Source organism: Lates calcarifer, linkage group LG2 (genome assembly GCF_001640805.2).
Source record: "Lates calcarifer isolate ASB-BC8 linkage group LG2, TLL_Latcal_v3, whole genome shotgun sequence".
NCBI lineage: Eukaryota > Metazoa > Chordata > Actinopteri > Centropomidae > Lates > Lates calcarifer.
This window is the reverse complement of record NC_066834.1, coordinates 23426512-23445495: the sequence shown is the minus strand read 5'-3', so window position 1 is coordinate 23445495 and position 18984 is coordinate 23426512. Positions and strand designations below refer to the sequence as shown.

At 42.6% G+C, this 18984-nt stretch overlaps 1 protein-coding gene across 3 annotated transcripts in view; it reads left to right on the top strand.

The window, feature by feature from the left end:
• Window positions 1-8080: 8080 nt before the first annotated feature.
• insyn1 (inhibitory synaptic factor 1) overlaps window positions 8081-18984 on the top strand; it is a 45873-nt gene continuing 34969 nt past the window's right edge. Inside the window, exons 1-3 of one of the 3 annotated variants that reach the window (XM_051077146.1) lie at window positions 8081-8881; window positions 9387-10133; window positions 10723-11089. In XM_051077146.1, the coding sequence (XP_050933103.1) occupies window positions 10946-11089 (144 nt within the window). In that variant the 5' untranslated portion in view covers window positions 8081-8881; window positions 9387-10133; window positions 10723-10945. The other 2 variants (XM_018666854.2, XM_018666855.2) reach the window with 2 other exon arrangements.

The following is an 18984-nucleotide window of genomic DNA, read 5'->3' as shown; positions in this document are numbered from 1 at the left end:
ACACAAGCCACAGTTAAATCAGCATTAGCCACAGATACTGTGTAGTAGGTCAAACTACTTTTAAAGTTTTGCAGTGACTAATTCAAATTTTATCAAGTACAATATATGAAATCAAAGGCTAAACCAATGCTGACACACACACATACACACACACACACTTGAGATCTTGATGTTTCAAACCAAAAACTGTAATGGAACTTTAACTACAATCAGTATGAATAGATATAGTCTATGTGACGTTTAATTTACTGGGTGGGTGGGTTATGTTTGTATTGCAGACTATCCATCCATCCATTATCTACACTGCTTATCCATTAAGGGTCATGGAGGGGCTGGAGCCTATGCCAACTGTCATTGGGCGAGAGGTAGGGTACACCCTGTACGGATCACCAGTTATTGCAGACCAGTTATTAATTATTAAGGAATTTGGATATCATATAAACTCCCCTTTCAAAACAGATCTTTCCATGCACAACAGTTAGGTTACTTTAACTGAGTGTTGGAGGTATAATGCAGTGCTTTACTGATTTCTGTAATTTATAGCTGCCCGCATCCATACACCAGATCTTGACTTCTACTGTACTAGTACTAAGTAGAAGATAGCAGTCTTCCTCTGGTGTCTCCTGCTAGATTCCAGACCATGACACTGAGAGAGGAAACTTGGTCTGCCTTAGGCAATGAAACAAGAGTGGCAGTAGGCATCAGGGCCGAGCTGAATAATTCAGCCCCTGGATCACAGTACATTTTCATATTCATATTTTCACTGGCACATTTATCTGAGCAATCCTCCCATCCTCTGCCTGAATGAGTCTTCCTCTTCAGACTCCATAAATATCTGAATTAACTAATGACTCCTCTTGAGGAATTAAAAAAGCATCATTAGCCAGCACCTGAAGGTTGGGGTATGATGTACTGTGAGGACTTTGTCCATGCTGATTAGGGAAAACAGTCTCAAGGGTTGATCTGTATCACAGCAAATTTGTATGTAATGAGAACCATACTTATGTTTAATGTACAGGTTTTCCCTTTTCACTACTGTCGAAACAAGGATTAAAGATGAGTTATTTCTTGCTGATTGGGAAGTGGCAGCAAATTCATTAAAACTCTCTACAATACATACCAGTTACTGGCGTCCATACTATTCAACAGACGGCAGAGGCACACTATAAAGAATTTATACAATATAATATAATGTCTTTTTATTGAGTGACAGCTTTTACACTGATCCTCATCATGGAAAAAGTCCATCAGCTGGCTTGTGACTGACATTTACATTACAGACTCTGTTAAAGTTTAAATCGCCAGGCTTCATCTTCAAGTCCATTATTCAAATGGTATATAAGACTAATCATTAAGAAAAACATGACATATGACAGACAAACCTCTATTTTTTCACCATGTCATTTCATTTCAGCTTTCTTGATGTTGTCAAACATTGAAATAACAGGTTTGTCACAATAGCAGCGTATTGCTGTTCTGAAGCGAATGCCTAAAGTCCCAGAGGAAACAGAAGATTCAGTATGTTGCACAACAAATCAAACCGATTTGACACAAGGAAAATGGCAGTAATTCTCATAGGCTTTCTTTTGAACATTTTCCTTCCAAAATCTCCTCTCTTTAATTAAGCTCTTACTTGTACAGGTGACAAACACATTAGTGATGATTTTACTCTCCTTTTGAGTGAGGCAGACTTGCAGGAGGAAAAAAAAATCTACTCAAGTCTCTTGCACAGCTGAGACAAATAACGTTTGTCAAATAGGCAAACAGGTGCAAAAAAAAAAGTATATTGAGGAAAAGGGGGGGAGAAGGAGGGGCAACGAGGAAGATGTAGAGGCAGCAGAGATGACCCACATTGGTGCGATTCGTTATGAATTCGCAATGATGCTGCCGGGCTTGTTAGCACACGGCTGGGGAGCCAGGGGTGATGGGAGATGCACAATCGGCTATCTCGGCTAACCCCTCTGCAATTCTATTACACTTGTTTATAGCTCTTGGCAAACAGCACACCAAAGATACTTTAGCTTCTGAGAGAAGGGCAGGGTTAAAGGGGGATGACTACTTAGCATTTCACAAGGAGACAGGGAGGGCATCCTGAGCAAAGTGAACACGCAGGGGAAGTGAGAAAAGAACCGATCGAAACATACAGATAAAACTGGGCTGACATTTAAAATACTGATACATGGTAATGGGATCAAACGACACAAAAACACTATGGGATTAAAAGCTGTTATGGATTATGCTTTTTTCCTAATCTTTCTGTGAATTTGAACCTTTATGTCCTATCCCTAGCACAATTTGAGAGGATCTGTAAAAATCTCCCTGGTCTGCCTGAATACTGAGAATATTTTTGAGTGACATTCCCTCATCCACTTTCAAGCGCCGTGCCAGTTTGAGAGATGCCAACTGTCATGGCTAACGTAAAAGCAGAGTTGGTTTCTATGCTTTTTGTTCAGCAGAGTGGGGTTGATAGTTGCACCTGCAAATTAGCAACTCTTGTCACACACACAGAGATACACACAGACCCACAGGGAAAAGTGTTTATCCGTGCGTGCCTATGTGTGTGAGAGAGAGAAAGATGATGTAACCTGAGCTGCGCTCAGCACTCCAACACGATTGGTTTAAGTGTTTTAAAATGACAGGACCTCTGCGACTCTTTTCTTCCACATTGTTACTGACCGACAGGTGTTAACAGGTTTTCCTTATGTATGAAATAAATTATGGTAATTTCTGTAAATTCTGTAAACTGCAAATGTAAGACGGTGAAAAATATGCAATGGAACTAAGCAATCACTTTACAGAAGTCAAAAATGGCGCTCAATATGAACCAACAACAAAGCTTTCACAATGTAATTTTACATTCAGTTGCTGAATAATTTATACACATATAGGTTGCATTGCACAACCTTATATGGAAGATATTTTATATGACCTGCAGGTTTGAATTCCTCTGCTATCCCTTCCTCTTTATCTTCCTGATCAAAGGCTGGATTTTGCTTTGACATGATGTACATCTGATGATGTACATCACCACCTTCCACAGTGCAAGATAAAGCCATTTTCTACTGCTGCTATGAGTTCCACATTTCTTAGCAGCTCATGCAGAACTGTAATCAGTGCAAATGAGCTATCAAACCTAATCCTCTAACCCCCTATGGATAATGGCTTCTATTGTGGTAAGGGGAAGGTATCTGTTTACTAAACTGCAGTTTTTGTTTGATTGACAGAAGCCAGCACGAAATACATGAGCATAATCTACAAATCAGATACAACAATAAATAACTTAACAAGCCATACATCAACCAGTGGCAGTTATTGATGGAATAATGTTCATGCATCCAGGTTTCTCACTGCATATGGCTTTCTATCCTTAAGGCAGGGAAAGCATATATAATGGAAGCTACAGCATGTCTTGGCATGCTGGGGCTCATTCCTATTTCCACTGCATTCTCACAGCAGGAGATAACGACGCTGACCCACAATAAACTGTGAAGGTGCCCATCCTCAACTGCACTGTGTTGACGTCACAGTTAACCAATTGGTTCGACATGTGTGTTCAAGCTGTTAAGCTGGCGTTAATGGGGGGTGAACAGTTATTGCAGCTAAAAGCTTTGCAACTGCAAACCACAGTAAGGATATAAAGCAGATGCGGCAGTTGTTGACTTAGTCATTTAGGTTAGTGACCAGCTCCTACATCCTCATTTGATTAATATCTATATTTTTTGCATTTGTTTTGTTGTAAGAAAAGTTTTAAATTGTTTGATTTCCCTTACATATGGACAAAACAGGAGCAGACAAACCTTTAACAGTCATTCACTTGTATCATTAACTGTATTCACACACTGACACACACACACACACACACACACACACACACAAGCGCTCTCTCTGCCCTCCCATCACGTCACACTCTAAATTACTCAGGTCCACATTGATCCACAATTAGCAGGCAGAGGACTGTTGAGTAATTTCAGCACAAAAAGCATCTCCTGAATATGATACAGGGCCACTCTTCAAATTGAGACCACAGGCCCTCTCAGACCAGGGGCCCCAGCTCAGCCACATGCAGGGTCCATATTTCCATCACTGGTGGGGAAAGTAAATGAGAAATCAATCAAACACTTGAGTTTCATTTCATTGTGTAAGAGCACTGATCCATCATAGGGTGTTATGGTCTGAGACAGCCTCTGCTCTTCTGCATGCAGTATGACTACTGAAAAGAGAGAACACACACACACACACGCACACACACACACACATACTAGAACACAGACTGAAATATCAAAAGGTCAGTAGACAGGCAAGAGGAGAGACTGGTGTCGTTGTAAGACAGGCTGGGCCTCTGAGCTCTCTGTCCCTTAGTGTTTGTCTGTGTGAAATCAAGGTCACAACTGGAAATCGTAAACAGGGCACGATGTCTGTGTTTGGCCATGCATGGTGTAGAGGCCAGATGTGACTTCCAATTCCTTTGGTTCATAAATCATCAGTCAGTCTCAGTCATCATAAAGCCAAAAATTCAACTATGGATTCATGGAGGCAGAGATTTTATGGAAAAATACTTAAGCCTCTTAATAAGTGTATATTTTATCAGTAGAAATCATTTGACTGTACATACTTTTGAATAAATGATACTCAACATGAAATGACTGCCAAGTATTATTTTAATTTATTCATGGATATGCGTTGAATGTGCATTAAAAAGTGCATCTAATCCTCCTTAGATATCATGTCATTTTTTTTCACACAGAGGCTATGTCATGCAATGATAAATATTTCAGTGCCACAGACAAACACCAAGAACATGCAACTTTTTCTCTATCTGTCCATCCACCATTTTAGTCCTCAGTCAGAGCAGAGAAAAAGCAACACGTCACAACTACACCACAGTGCCACACAATGGCCAGGAGAGGAAGAGCATAATGGATACAGATTAATTAAAGGGATAATACAGCAAATTGAGGCTTAAGAAAATAGGAAAAAGGTTGTTGTGTTTTCTCCCTTGTCTGCTTGTTTGTTTGCAAAATATCTCAAAATATTACAAACAAATTTGGTTGACAGTTAAAGGACAAACAATCCTTGAAACAGGAATCAGCTGATTAAATTTTGATCATGATCAAGATGTGGGATTTCTACCATTATTTTTATGTGTTGCTGGGAAAGTCCAACATACAAGTTGTGTGTGCTTAACAACATTATGCTACATTATGCTCAGATTCAAACAAGTGCCCAGAAAACAAACAATTAACAAACATTCATTATTATGGGGGGTGTATATTTAAAAGTTTGAGAATATTTGGGAACATTTTATCTCAGTCGGCCTGAGATAATCCAGAGAGTTGCTCGACTCTGCTCTGCTGGAATGGGCAGCTACAGGTCAGAAAAGGACAGATTATCAATTATGTGCATGGTGAGGATGAGTGTCAGACATTTATACAAGTGATTTTTCACCTTAATGTTCAAACATGGGTGCAGGGGCAATGGATTATGACAACATTAAGAATGCTGGTCAAATGCTGAACATGGTTTTGTTTTAAGCACATTAGAAAAAAATCCTCTGTAGAAGAGAGGGGGTGCTGCTGCTACGCATAGATCCTTTACAATGTGCAAAAGTACAAAGTTATTTGTTATATTTAATTTATGCTAAGATAAGCTATCCAGCTACATTTACTGCAACACGAGGGCAGTTTCATTTTATCATCCAACTTTTGGCAAGTAACTGAATAAGCATATTTCCCAAACTTTTCCATCAAGGTTGGAGTGCAGGACTTATACACATAAATGACGTCCATTGGTACCAGGTAAATCTCTGTATTTCACAGTATATCTGAGTTTTGAATCTGGTGTCTGTGGCTACATTGGCAAACCAGTAACTATGCATTTTGCAATGTATCAATGAGCAATGACTGGTTTTCCAGAGATGAAGAACGGACCAAATGCAACAGAGATAGAGCAGGCTATAGAAACTAGGAGTATGGTGGAGGCTACTGTGGAAAAAAACTTGGACGCAAGAAAGCGACTGGGACACGTCAACAGTTTGTGTAATTACTCTCACTGCGAGACGGGGGAGACAAAAGTCCTGCACTGCAGGTTTTTGAATGACCGTTTTTAAAAATGAACCAACAAAATGCGGAAATTCTACTTTATGGAGACGTTGTGGATTCATTGATTTTAACCACTTCTTTATGGGTGGCACCTCCTGCCATGGAACATAAAAAACTTTGAACTTCTTCCTACCGCTGTCAAGCTTCCTAAACACCTAAATAACCAATTAATTTTGGTGATTCTCTGTTTTGGATGAGACATAGTGTATTTTATTTTCTACTGCTGGGGCTTTTTGAACATATGTTAAATTGGTGCATGAGTGTGCCAGCTCATAAATAAGCCAAAGCACTCTAAAGTTCACTTTCCCTGTCCATGTATTCATACACGTGTATGCTGTACGGACACAGGGAGGACATAGAGAATCTGTATTGATCGCTGCTGCTCACCTCTCTCCACTTTATTATAAAAAATAAATCCTGTGCACACAAGCCAAAAAAAAAAAGAACAATAAAAAAAAAAGATTCCTGATCCCTGCTGTATCAAATAAGTAGGAGTATGATAGGTTATTGGGAGGTAAACAATGCAAGTCAAATAAAATCTCTCCCAGGCTTTATTCTTATGGTACCAAATTACCAATATAGTTTCCTCTGGATCGAAATGCCCAGCCTGGTGTTTATGTGTGTGTACTTGATGTGTCTTTTTGTGGGTCTGTCCCTGCGCGTGCCATTGTGTATCAGTGTGTTTATGCATCTTTGTGCTTGTTTGTGAGCCAGTGCCCAACTAGAAAAAAAAATTACGTTCTATAAAATGTCTCCATAAACGGCATGGCACAATAAATCCAAGGCAGAAATATTAAGTGGGACCAATATTGTGCTGGACCCACTCCAGATGCCTAGTAAAACTCGCGAGTTGAGATGACCTTAGCATTAAAAAAATATATTTTACAGGGGGAAATAATCCAATTCCCTTCCAATGAAGGCATCACTGACATGGAGCTATCTGTGCTGTGCACCTGGGCCTTTTCCACTGAGAGGTCATTTAGTATACATTCCCTCTTTTAGGGACAGCTCTATTAAATATGCCACAAATACACGAGCAAAAAAAGTATTTTGCAATGTCCGGAAAAAAAAGAGAATGATGGAGGAGGGAAAAAAAGGGCTGCAAACTGTTGCTGTGTTCTAAGAAGGGAGCCTCCCATATGTGCAGAGAGACTAAAGCAGTGAAGCTACAAAGGAAACATGCTCAAGGACACCTGTTTCTCACAGGGAGCAGTTTGTGAGAAGCATCTTGTCTGTGCGATGCTGCACCAGCCATGTGGAAATGCAAGGAAAGGCACAGGATCCTGTCGCCAAACTCCATATAGAGCCACAGTGTACTTAGCAGAATGTGACATATCAATAATTTGATATATCCTAAGATAACACAGCGTGACTGTGTACTTAGAAAAGGGTAACATGGAATTTGAGGCATTTCTTTATTATATTTTTAAAAAGCCAAACTTGATCATTTCTTAATCAAAGAAAACATGCAAAAGAGAATTTGTTATACTGCAGAATATTCCCCCAATTAGCCTTACAGCATCAGCATACCGTCTGTGATCCATGGTAGTAAAACCACAGAGGACCCCAGAACTAATTCATCTGCATGGAAGCTCTACCTAACCTGAATCCACTCTGCATTTCTCTTTACAATTATGCTAAGGAATGCACTGAGCCTTTGGCTGTTCACTACAGTTATCTGCCAAAACCCTCTGGTAGCTCGCGTGCATTGCTCAAGAAGTTGTCGTTATGAATTTGCTTTACTGTTACATTATCTGCTTTAGAAAACTAATTTCATATTACGGTAATTGCCTCTGGTGGGGTTATGCAGGGATGTGTCTTGTGTTGGGAAAAAAAATGATGAAGAGGACGGGGGAGAGGAAAAGTCATGCTGGCCCTCCCTCCCTATTTCTGTCTCTCAGTCAGATGAGGTCATCAAACACCAACCTGCTTTGTATATTAATGATGTAACAGCCCAGGATTTTTGGACACTGCGTCCCTAGAGACTGTGTGGCTGGCAGCAGAGGAAGACTTCATCTTGATTTCAGAGAGAGATAACACCCTCGATAGGACTGTGACAAAGGCTAGATAGGCAGTGTGAGAGGAGATAGTGAGGGAGTGTAGACGCCAGCAGAGAGAGGAGAAGACAGGAGAGGAGTGAGAGGCAGAGGAGGGACTGTGCGATACACTGTGCCTTTAAAGCCTCCAAGCCCCTCCTCCACAGAGCCGAGCAGAACAGTCGAGTGGTGCTGGCAGGAGCCCGAGCCCCACGATAAACTCTGGCATCAGCTTCCCTTCATCTGGCAGTCAGCGAGGACACAGTGAGGGCGCAGGGGCAGAGAGACAGGGACGGAGAAAGAGGAAGAGTGACAGAAAGGGGGTAGAGAGAGGTGAAAAACAGGAAGATAGACAGACAGGGAGAGGCTGTCATTGGAATCACACAGCTCCTTTTTCACAGAAGCAGCTCAAGCCACTCTGTCTGCTGCCTCCCGATGCAGGCGAACACTGACGGGGATGACGGGTGGCGTGTTTTCAGCGGCGCAATTATCTGAGTGATGGTAACGGCGGCAGCGGCAGCATCACAATCCAAAGCAGGAGCTCTCCTTGCCGCTCTGGCTCTTAGTCATCCCTCAGCCACCTCTCTCCCTTCTAAGAGTGCTATCAGGGCCATTCATCGTTCCCATCTCATGCCTCCTGCCTCCTCCCTCCTCCTCCTCCACAGCTTCATCCTCCACTTCTACTCCTCCTCTGATGAGCCACAGCCTCAGAGTGAAATAACCCTGCTGATAGAAGCTTCTCTCTCTGTAAGTAGGGGAGGGAGGGACAGAACTGTGTGTGTGTATGTGTGTGTGTTTGTGTGTGTGTTTGAGAGAGAGAGAAAGAGAGGAAAGACAGGACAGCAAGGCGATGAGAAGATGTTAGTGTGTGCGACAGAGGGACTGCTAAAGAACCAGCAGGTTGTGTGTAGCTTGAATGATCCTGCTGTGCGTGGACAGTGAGCTCTAGGCATAGCAACAGCAAAGTGATGCACGGGAAAGGTGAGTAGGTGTGTGTTCTGGCGTGTGTGTGCGCATGGAGGTGAAACAAGTGCTGCTGAAGCAAGAGATGCATTTTAACAGCAAGCTAAAAAAATTGTCAACGCAGTTCACTCCTGTCCATCTCTGAGTCTCCTTCACTCTATTGTTGTTGCTTTTCATGCTTGCTATGAAGTAAAGAAAGAAGGAGGAATGGGAAGGAGAGGAGGATGAGACATGAGAGAATAAGTGATTGCTTTCCTCCCCCCCCGACTCCCCACCCCCGTCTGTCCAGGTGCCATGTGTGATTGGCCAGCACACCCCGTGGCAGTGGCATCGCCCCGGATTTGGCGAGAAGCTCTCCCCCCCGCTTGTTCTCCGGGGCTCCTCTGGGAAGCTTTCATGGGATTTATCTCGTCCTGCTGGATGGCACGGAGCTCTCTGCCTTTCTGAAAAGAGTCCAGAGAGAAAACATACACTACACGGATAAGAAGTAAAATAATTATCCAATCACAGCACAAGGAGGCAGACCGGGTTCCCTTAGCAACAACTGAAGGAGAGAAGAGAATCCTTTTCTCTTTCTGCTCCCTTGGTTTTTGGGCACACCCCTGTGGACTGCTGTGGGTCAGTGTTTTTTTTTTTTTTTAATTTTCTGTGAGAGGACTTGGAGAGAGCGCTGTTGCATAAGACAAGCTGCTACCCAAATTCCAGAGGAAGGTGCTTGTTTGCCTTCCAGACCCTCTTGTAACTGTGTCTCATCGACACCATGATTTTTTTGTTATCCCTCCACAAATTCTCATCACAAGTCACGTTCCGCCGGCTTAGAAATCAATTCATTCTGATCCCACGCCACCTGGAATAAGCCCTGCTTTGGGGGTGGGGTGGGGTGGGGTGGGGGGAAAGAGAGAGAGAGAGAGAAATTGGACGCTCTGTGCAAAGACCCACACCTGCCTTGCTCGCTTTCATGGACGAGAAATGAAGGACAACATGATTAAGTCATCATCTGCAAAGAGAATGGATGTGAGGCAAAGTTTATTTTGATGTGAGTTTCTACTGAGAATCTTTTTATTTTTCCTGGAGGAGGGAATCGCCACACTCCACAGAGGAATCCCCCCCCCCTTTTTTTCCAAACAGGATCTGTCCTTTCTCTCTTTAAAGACAGTAGCCTTCACTGAGGGACTATATTTAGACAGCAAATCTTGCCCCCGCTGGCCACCAAAAATGTAGAACACGATTTTGAAAATTGAGGCACTGCTGGGAGTTCTATTTTTCTATCTGTGTTGGATAGCTGGTTCTGTAGAAGGGTTAATGTGAACCCCCCTTTCTGCTTTCACTTTTGTATGTTAGCCTGCCATTATGCCACTGTGTCTCACGAGTAAAAAAGGTTGTACAGGACAAGTGGAAGAGGGAAGAAGTCTCTTCCCTGTATAGACAGGCATTTTAAATAGCATCTTCTCTGGAACAATTTCAAACATACACAATGACACATGAGATGAGTTGGCTCAACATGATTATGTAAGAGTTTCGTACCAGCTTTAGCCCATGTATTTTGCCTCTTCATTTTCCATGGATTTACTGCGTTTGACTTTTCCCATACTCATTTTCTCTTCGTTTTTGGAAACATCTACCAGAAGGAATGGATGTCAGAGCGTGACCCTGTGCCAAGTGTGCGGGCGAGGCAAGGTGTTTTGGCTGCCCAGGTGCTTTCTAAGATGTTGAGGTCTCCCTGCGTGGCCGGGGCCCCTGTTCGGATCAGTAGCACTGAGGCTCCCCGTAGCCAAAGACATGGACCCCGACTCGGCTCCCCCACGCCCTCAGCCTGTTGGCCACTGGCCCCACGTCACCCTGTAAAGGATGTCCCTCAGCAGAGCTCCGGCCCGGGACACCTCTGAGACCCCCAGCCCGAGAGAACGCATCCGCAGCCACATGAAGATGGTGATCGACCAGCTGGAAGGCATTCTCAAAGAGCTCAAGGATGTGGCCAAGGAACTCCGGGAGGTGAGGTTCAAAATCAGCTTACACATATCAGGCTTTTGGGGGTGGGAGGACGATGGGGGGTGAGGTTTAGTAAGGAAGAGGGGGAGGAAGAGGTGGAAGCAGGGAGAGGATGTGGGTGCCAGGTGGGTGTGCTTCTCAAGTAGGCTGCATTTAACTAGGTGTGAAATTCTTTTCGCAGCAGGGAGATTTTGATTAAGATTTGAAAGTGATGAGATCTCACTTTTCTTTTTTTTTCTTCCTTTCTTTTTGTTTTTGTAACAGGAGGATATTGTTGATTACGACCACAGTCAGGCTGTCTTCTTTTTCCGATCAAACAATTGCGGCAATTACAAATGTCCTTCATGTGTTCAGTGGTGTCTTGTGAGAGGTAAAGTAGATGTGAAGAGCTGCTGAAAAGCAGCAAAGCCAGGCTGAAAGGAAACACAGAGGCATGCTTAGATAAGATACAAGACTTAGCGCCGCAATAGTTATATAACCATTTTGTTAAGGATCAGCTGGATTCCTACTGTATTTTTGCAACTGCCATGGTAACGCTCAGAGATCTGTGTGTGTGTGTGTGTGTGTACCTACAGTAAACAGTTTGAACAAGGATCAGCAAAGAGAGATTCTATATGTGTACATGTTCTCTTACATGCATTTACAAGTACATGGGCTAAAAAAATATGAGCGAGATGGCTGATATTCAGAGTGCATCTGTTTGTGTGTGTGAGAGTACAAAATGGTCCTCATCATTTCTTTGGGATCTTCCCCCTGCAGTCTCCTCAAAGCTGTGAGCTCTTCTCACAAAGCTCCTCCAAAGAACAAGATAAAGACAGAGAGACAGAGACAAATGAAACCTGAGCAAACAGTTGTGTCCGACCCATCCCACATCCTCGGAGCGCATCACATGACAAGCCTCCCACCTGCCTCCGATCAGGGATGCAGAGGGAGCATGTGTGCGTGTGTGTTTTTATGTATGCGTATGTGTTTCCAAATGTGTTGAAGAAGCGAAAAAAGCGGATGTTGGCGCATGTAATGACCTGAAGGAGGAGGAGGGTTTTGAACAGCCGTGGTGAAGCTGCAATAACTCACTCACTCACCACACAGGAACCTTTCCCCTCCTTTCTCCCTGACTCCCAGCTCTGTCCCACTCACCATGCTCTGCTTTATGTACTTGCACAGTTAGAGGTGCAAGGGTACAGCTCGCAGTGCACCTTCTCTCTGGTGAGCAGGAGAAGCGGGCCCAGCGCGCGGGAGTGATTGATGATTATGGGACAACTGCAAGTGGAATAATGCTGGCTGGAGCTATTTATAAACAAAAACACGGCCTGTGCCTCTGCCAGCTCCGACGCATATTACCATTCTTATCCCAGACCCCATTAGAGAGGGCTCTGCACAGTGGCTCAAATGACATTTTTTATTGGGAGAGCACAATCCCACATATTGAAATGGCTAAGGAATCATATTAGCTGCAGTGGCAGTCATAATGCTGGTATCAATATCCTGCAATTAACTGACCTGTGAGATTGCAGACTGTATCAAAGAGAGATGAAGGAACAGAATCAGTGTAGAGCCATCAGATGCATGGAAGCCTAATGTTCCATAAAATCTCTCATTCTTGGCCACATGAAAGGAACAACATAATAGATAACAACTGTCACATAAATAAATGATGAATTGCCATGTGAATGTGGTGAAATAAATAACTCAGTGGAGGAGCAGTAATGACTGATTATCACCCACAAGGTCTTTGGGGAGCTGGAGACACTGCAGTGCTCTGAGGAGTTAAAGCTGACACTCCAGAGCACATAGCTGCCCCAAAATTAAGAAGTTACTGGCGTGTTACTATTCTTACTTCACAGTACTGCTTTCATAGCCAAACATCACATACCCACAGCGCCATAGTTGAGTACATGCACAGAGATAGTTGAGTCAAAAACTGGATCCAAAAAGAGAATGAAACCCCATATTTCAACCACGATTAGTCACACTGCAGTACAATTTGCCTACATTCAATTCTTTGATAGTCCATTGCCTTGAAGGTGCATACACTGTGTACTGCAGTGTTCATTTGGACTATTTAGTCCTTACCTCTGCCTGAATTAAGGTGTGAAGTTTTGGGACTTAGTTCTCTAGTCAAGTTTAGCTGTCTGGTCTGCATCAGCCATTAAATATGTAATGTTCTGCAGATCTTTAAGGCCATAACAGCACAGGGAATTATACTTGTATTACTGCATTTTAAATGAGGATTTACAAAGTTGTTATTTTTAACATTTTTTAAAATTAAATTTAAACAAGGTCCAAATTTAACAAGCCCCAGGGGGAATCTCACATCTCTAGTTTCTTCAGCACGATGTAGCCATATAACAAGCATGATTAACTTAAGTGATTAAATGTTGAACACAGCCAGCATGATGGCATAAATGAGGAAAAACTGCAAAAACGTGTCCTTTTAGAAAGACCTTCACCTCCACTGATTCTACCCCAAAGTGACTTGGTATCCTCATAAAGGCATTGTAGTCTTATTTAAAAAAAGGGGGTCATCCGTGGGTCTTACTTTCTTGCCTGCCAGAATTCATCATCCTCATTGCTAAACATCCCTTCCCTGGAGGATCGGCCCAACTCACATCTTGAACAATAGCAAGAATAGGTTGATCGTTTTTTTACTCAAGAGTCTGGAGGACTGCAAGTGACTCTCAGCCCAGTCTAATCGACCCATTAACCTTTAATTACTGTCATGTAAATGCGAAATTTTCCTGTGTGGCCAGTACATGGCATTCAGAAATTTGGCATTGCAACAGTTTAACTTTAATAATCTTGTATTTTGTAAGTGTGCTTTTATTGAAATTTCAGCAAATGCTCATTATACAGTCAGCCATTTTGAGGAAACTTTATAAATGAGCAGTAATTAATGTTAAATTAAAAAGCAATACCAAGGAAATTTCCATTTTAGGATGTAGTGCTATTTTCAAATCTTTACAGCATACTGCAATTATAATCAATCTTAGTCTGCTGATCCTCGACTATATTATTCTCAGCTTTGGATTTTACCTGCCAATAACATAATGTAGTAGTCCCTGATTGGCTCTGAAAAAGACCAGTTTGAAAGCCACTGACAAGCAGCACAATATATGTAATTACTTTTTGGTTGAAGGTGTTTGGACCACTAAAATCTGATGATTTTGTCTGTAGTTCAAATCAGCAGCCACCAGACAACCCATAACGTGACAAGCTGGCAGATAAAAACATCTTGAATTAATCTTTAATGAAACAAGAGTTTTGCAGACATAGTTAAACTGAAGCATGTAAAGCAATAACTGTTTTCTGTCCACGTCTCAGTGCAGTCTCAACCAGTAAATCTCCCTTACACGCCAAAGGAAAATGTTACACAGAGCACGCATAGTTTTTCAAGATTGCTCTCTTCAAAATCCTATTACAGTCAAATGCAGCCTGTCTTACTTGTGAATCCCATTACAGGCTTCATGACAGGTAAAATGAGAAGGATCTAAAGGAAGGACATCGGAAGGTAATATACTGATAAACTCCTCCATTTGTAATAATAATATTGGCAGGAGTGGCAACTCTAGAGGAAATAATTCATTTAGGTATCATGTCAACCTTGGACTTGGAAGTCTGAGGATAAGCAACGAGAAAAAAAAAGGCACCAAACAGAATGCAAAGACCCTCTGATGTTGAGTTGTTTGTTTTGTTGAAAGTGAGTTACACACAAAAAAGGGCGTCTAAGGAGACACAAATGTAGGTTATTAGAGACATACAGACATACAGGTAAATTAAAAGAATTTGATGAAGTGCTGAAGAAAAAAAATGAGACAGGGGAAGAGGCTATAGCATGGACTGGGGAGGAGGAAAGGGTTTGGAAGTGAGTTACACATTTTTATATGAAACCAAACAGGAGTGATGGACTGTTATTATGTGGACGTAGTTAATATGCAGAATCATGCGATGAGCAGACAATGCCGTAGGTCTGCGCTTGCCTCAAGACAAATGAACACAGGAAGGCAATCAGGACTCATAGAATTAAATGTCCAAATGAGAGCAGTGAATATGAGCTGGACAAAGAGCAATTATCAGCAACAGAGTACAGCACATCCAGGACACCGGTCTCTATCAGTCAGCCTTGTGGTAGTTGTCTGCACATCCTCATTCTTGTGCTAGAGCCTAGCTCTTTCTCTCTACTCAGTTTACCAGCAGCCTGAAGACAGGAGAGGAGAAGCAGGAGGAAAACACTGGTGTCAGGTGAAAAATGTGTCCTCCACATGTCAGCTTTTTAGGAATGAAGTACTGAGTAACAGCTTTATTAATGACACTGGCCACTGTGCAGTTTTAGAATTATATAATGGGTTTTTTGAAAGTGTGTCATGAATGCTTTTGATCTACAGAAAAATCACAGTCATCGTGTTTTCACCTGTAAGTATCAGCAGCAGAACTATCATCCTTCGCTTTCAGGTTTTGCTTGTTTTTTGGAAGAGGCAACTTTGTGCTCGGCATGCTTAGTCAGATCCACGTGGCATAAATGGGGTGGTCTATTCAGTTTCTATTCATCACCCAATACCAGCGGCATTATCCCATTGGCCTGGCTGTCAAATCAAGGCATTTGAGCTAAAATGGAGTCTGTCAAAGAAAAACTGCTATGTAAATGATCTGATCAGAAAGGCTATCACAAGCTGCTCTTTCATGTCTGAGGCACGCTTAAACGCTGCATTGTCGAAGCCTGGATGGTGGACGGTGAGGTATCCAAACAGCTGGCCCAAGATCCGTCTGGCCAGTGGTGTCTCCTGAACGAGACTGAAACCAGTTATGACACATCCACACATCGAAGGGAATGTGGCAGGGGGTGGTGGGGACCACAGTCTCCTCTCTGCTGAGACTCCCCAGCTCAGCACTGAAACCAAATCTGTTCCAAACCCAGAGGCAGCCCAAGGGAGACCAAAACCAAAATCAAAGGGTATTTTTTTTTCTGCAGGGGCTGTATCCTCCCCTCACTCTGTGTTTCCCCCTGCTGATGCTGCCGCTGAGCAGGGCAGGGAACAGAAAACTGCCAAGGAAGAACACTTCAACATTTAACTACGAGGGGGGGATGGCTCGTAATCACTAGCACTTCCACTCAGGAGGCTGAATTTAAAGGACACTGGTAAACAAACACTCTTTCTATGAGATAGTTGATACTTTTACCGGGTAATATTTGGAGGAATGTTTAAGGGCATTGCAATGATATTAGGGAATTTGATGATTCATGTGAGAAAAAATGGGTCACTGCAGAGGTATGTAATACAATAGAGTATTTCCAAGTATTTCTAAATTCCACATTTTACCCAAGTTTATGAGAATTCAGTTAGGAAAAATATGGAGAAAACTTTCCTAAAAAAGTGTATCTACTGCACATGTGGCAACATGGTGAAGTAATTATATTGTAAATAAAAATCAATTGCAATCTAACTATTAATGGTGACGTGATATGGCTGAAAATCACATAAACTTGGAAGGTGATGGTGATGCTATCTGTTTGTCCAAATGATCAGAAATTACAATCAGTCACAAAGCTGTGTCCTGGTGGATCATTTCCCACAAAGCAACCATTCTGGCCACCAGTGCTGTGTGTGTTTACTGCCCAGTTGACCACAGCCCAGTGAGCTCAACTGGAGAATCCATTTAGTTCAGATTAAGGCAGGGTTTTTGCCCAGTCTCCAGCCTGTGAACATGCAGACCAGCTGTCCTCGTGGGTCAACATCCGTTAGTGCGCCAATGCTGAAAAGCTTAACCACTTGCGGAGGAAAAGTACCCTTCAACCTGACATACCTGGGCCAAAGGGTTTCTTCTCATTAAAAGCCATTTGGAAGAAATGACAAGTACCCGCCTACTGTGTCTGTCAATTTGTTCCTCCTTGCCTGACCTCTTTTGTGTGTGGAAATTAAATTCCTAAATTAAACTTGGTGACGTGCCTCTAGTCGGAGTTCTCTTTGCTCAGGGAAAACAACAAGAACAAGGCACCTCAAGCCTTATCTATTCTTCGCTGAATACAAAACACCCTGCCATCTCCACACCTGTGTTGCTGCCTTGAGCTGAGCTCCACATAAATTTGTCCGTTCTCGGAATGAATCAGAGGCTCAATTATTCTCGGGACTGATGAAACATTGCTTCGGGATTTGAAGTAGAATGTCACATCATCTTTTGGTTGAACTGATTTTTTAAATGGGTTTTGACCGGGGCCACACCTAATGCTCAGGTTTGCTATACAAATCCATCACAGTGACCCCTGCTGACTAACAGATAATCTAATATAAATATAGCCCATCACTTCTTTAATGAAAGGAGAAGGTATAAAACATCTTGTGCATTTAGCTTAGGACTATCTTGCAACGGTGGCAATATCAGAATAATCTTTAATTCCTAGAGCCCTGCATGAAAAAATAAGCCGCATTGAGGACTCAGTGGAGAGCTCATTCAAAGAAAGGAGGGAGGGAGTGGTGGTAAACAACGGGTTAAGACTTTAGCGGCATCTAACCTTGAGAGCTGTGGAGAGAATAAAACTGCACCACGCAAAGCATTCCCCTGAGCCTCTTTTACCTAGCCCTGCTGTGGAGTACCAGCTTCTTTAGGATGCAGGCCCAGCATATTGACTAGCCCATCATGCCTGTAAGACCCACTGGATTAGCTGGCCCTTTGAGCTCTGCCTCCCTGTGCGAACCCTGCACTCAGCATAGACTGTAATGAGGGCTTTAGGTTAGACCTCTGCTGAGGTAAACACTCCAAAAATTGCGCTCGTCATGCTCATTGATTTTTATCAACTAACACACCTACTGTGGGCTAGTTACAGATAAAGCAGCATTTTTTTTTTTTTTTTTTTTTTTACCATGCATGTTTGTACTTTGTGATTCAGCCACAAACCCTTTTGCTTGTCCCTTGGCAAGGATGGAGCTGAATAGGATGAAAATGGGTGTTAAAGGCAGTGCAAAAGAAAGACAGAGAATCTGTGCAAGAGGAGAAAGAGACGGAGAGAGAGAGATGAAGGGTGGATGGAGATAATGGTTTCTCCCGCTGCACAGAATTGCGACAGACTGGGTGGAACAGCTTAGATCAATTGTTGCAATTGTGTTCGTTCGTGGGCGTGTTTAGGCTTGTTTTGGCCTATCTCTGTGCTGTGAATAAAACCAGTAGGCTGCAGTTAATGGTGTGAAAAATGGCATCCATCGAAGTGCACAAGCAGCCTCCAAGAATAGCTACATCATTTCATTGTGTCAAAGCATACTGTACGCAGAGGGACAGCTTGCTCTCCATTAGGCTGTCAGACTGACTGTCTCCTTTACCACGTGTGCATACTACTTTACACCAAGAGTATGAACACACGTAAAGCATGCTGAGAAATACAAACTAATAATGATCTGATTTTGTGGAGATGCTATTTTTTCATAGCCTGCGAAAGTGCTCGGAGCAGCGTCGGCCAACCCACTCACCAGTGTAGCAGCTTAATCCAGCTACAATCTTTAGAACTGTGTTATACTGAGGGATCATCAGGAGGCTTTTTTTGTCCTTCCTTTTATTTTTAGCTGTAGTCTGTGGTGCATCATAAATCAACCCAGTTTCAAACGAGATTGTTCAGTCTTGTTCAGCAGCTGTATCCTCTGGCCCTAAAAACTTCAACAGTCTTTTTTTAAGTTTCTGTACATACTGTAGTGCACCCATCCCGATATGTAATGTCAAGAGGGTGCTCACAGATAACATACAAGTGGCTTCTTAGTGCTGTATACCGTATGTAGACTATCTATGATATTTGAACCATGGAAAAACTATAATGCATCTGGTAGCTTGTTCTGTATGGTGAGAGAAGTTGCTAAAAAGACTGTGACAAGTTTTAACAGCGTGACTCACTTCTCTGTGTCTAATAACAGACATGACAT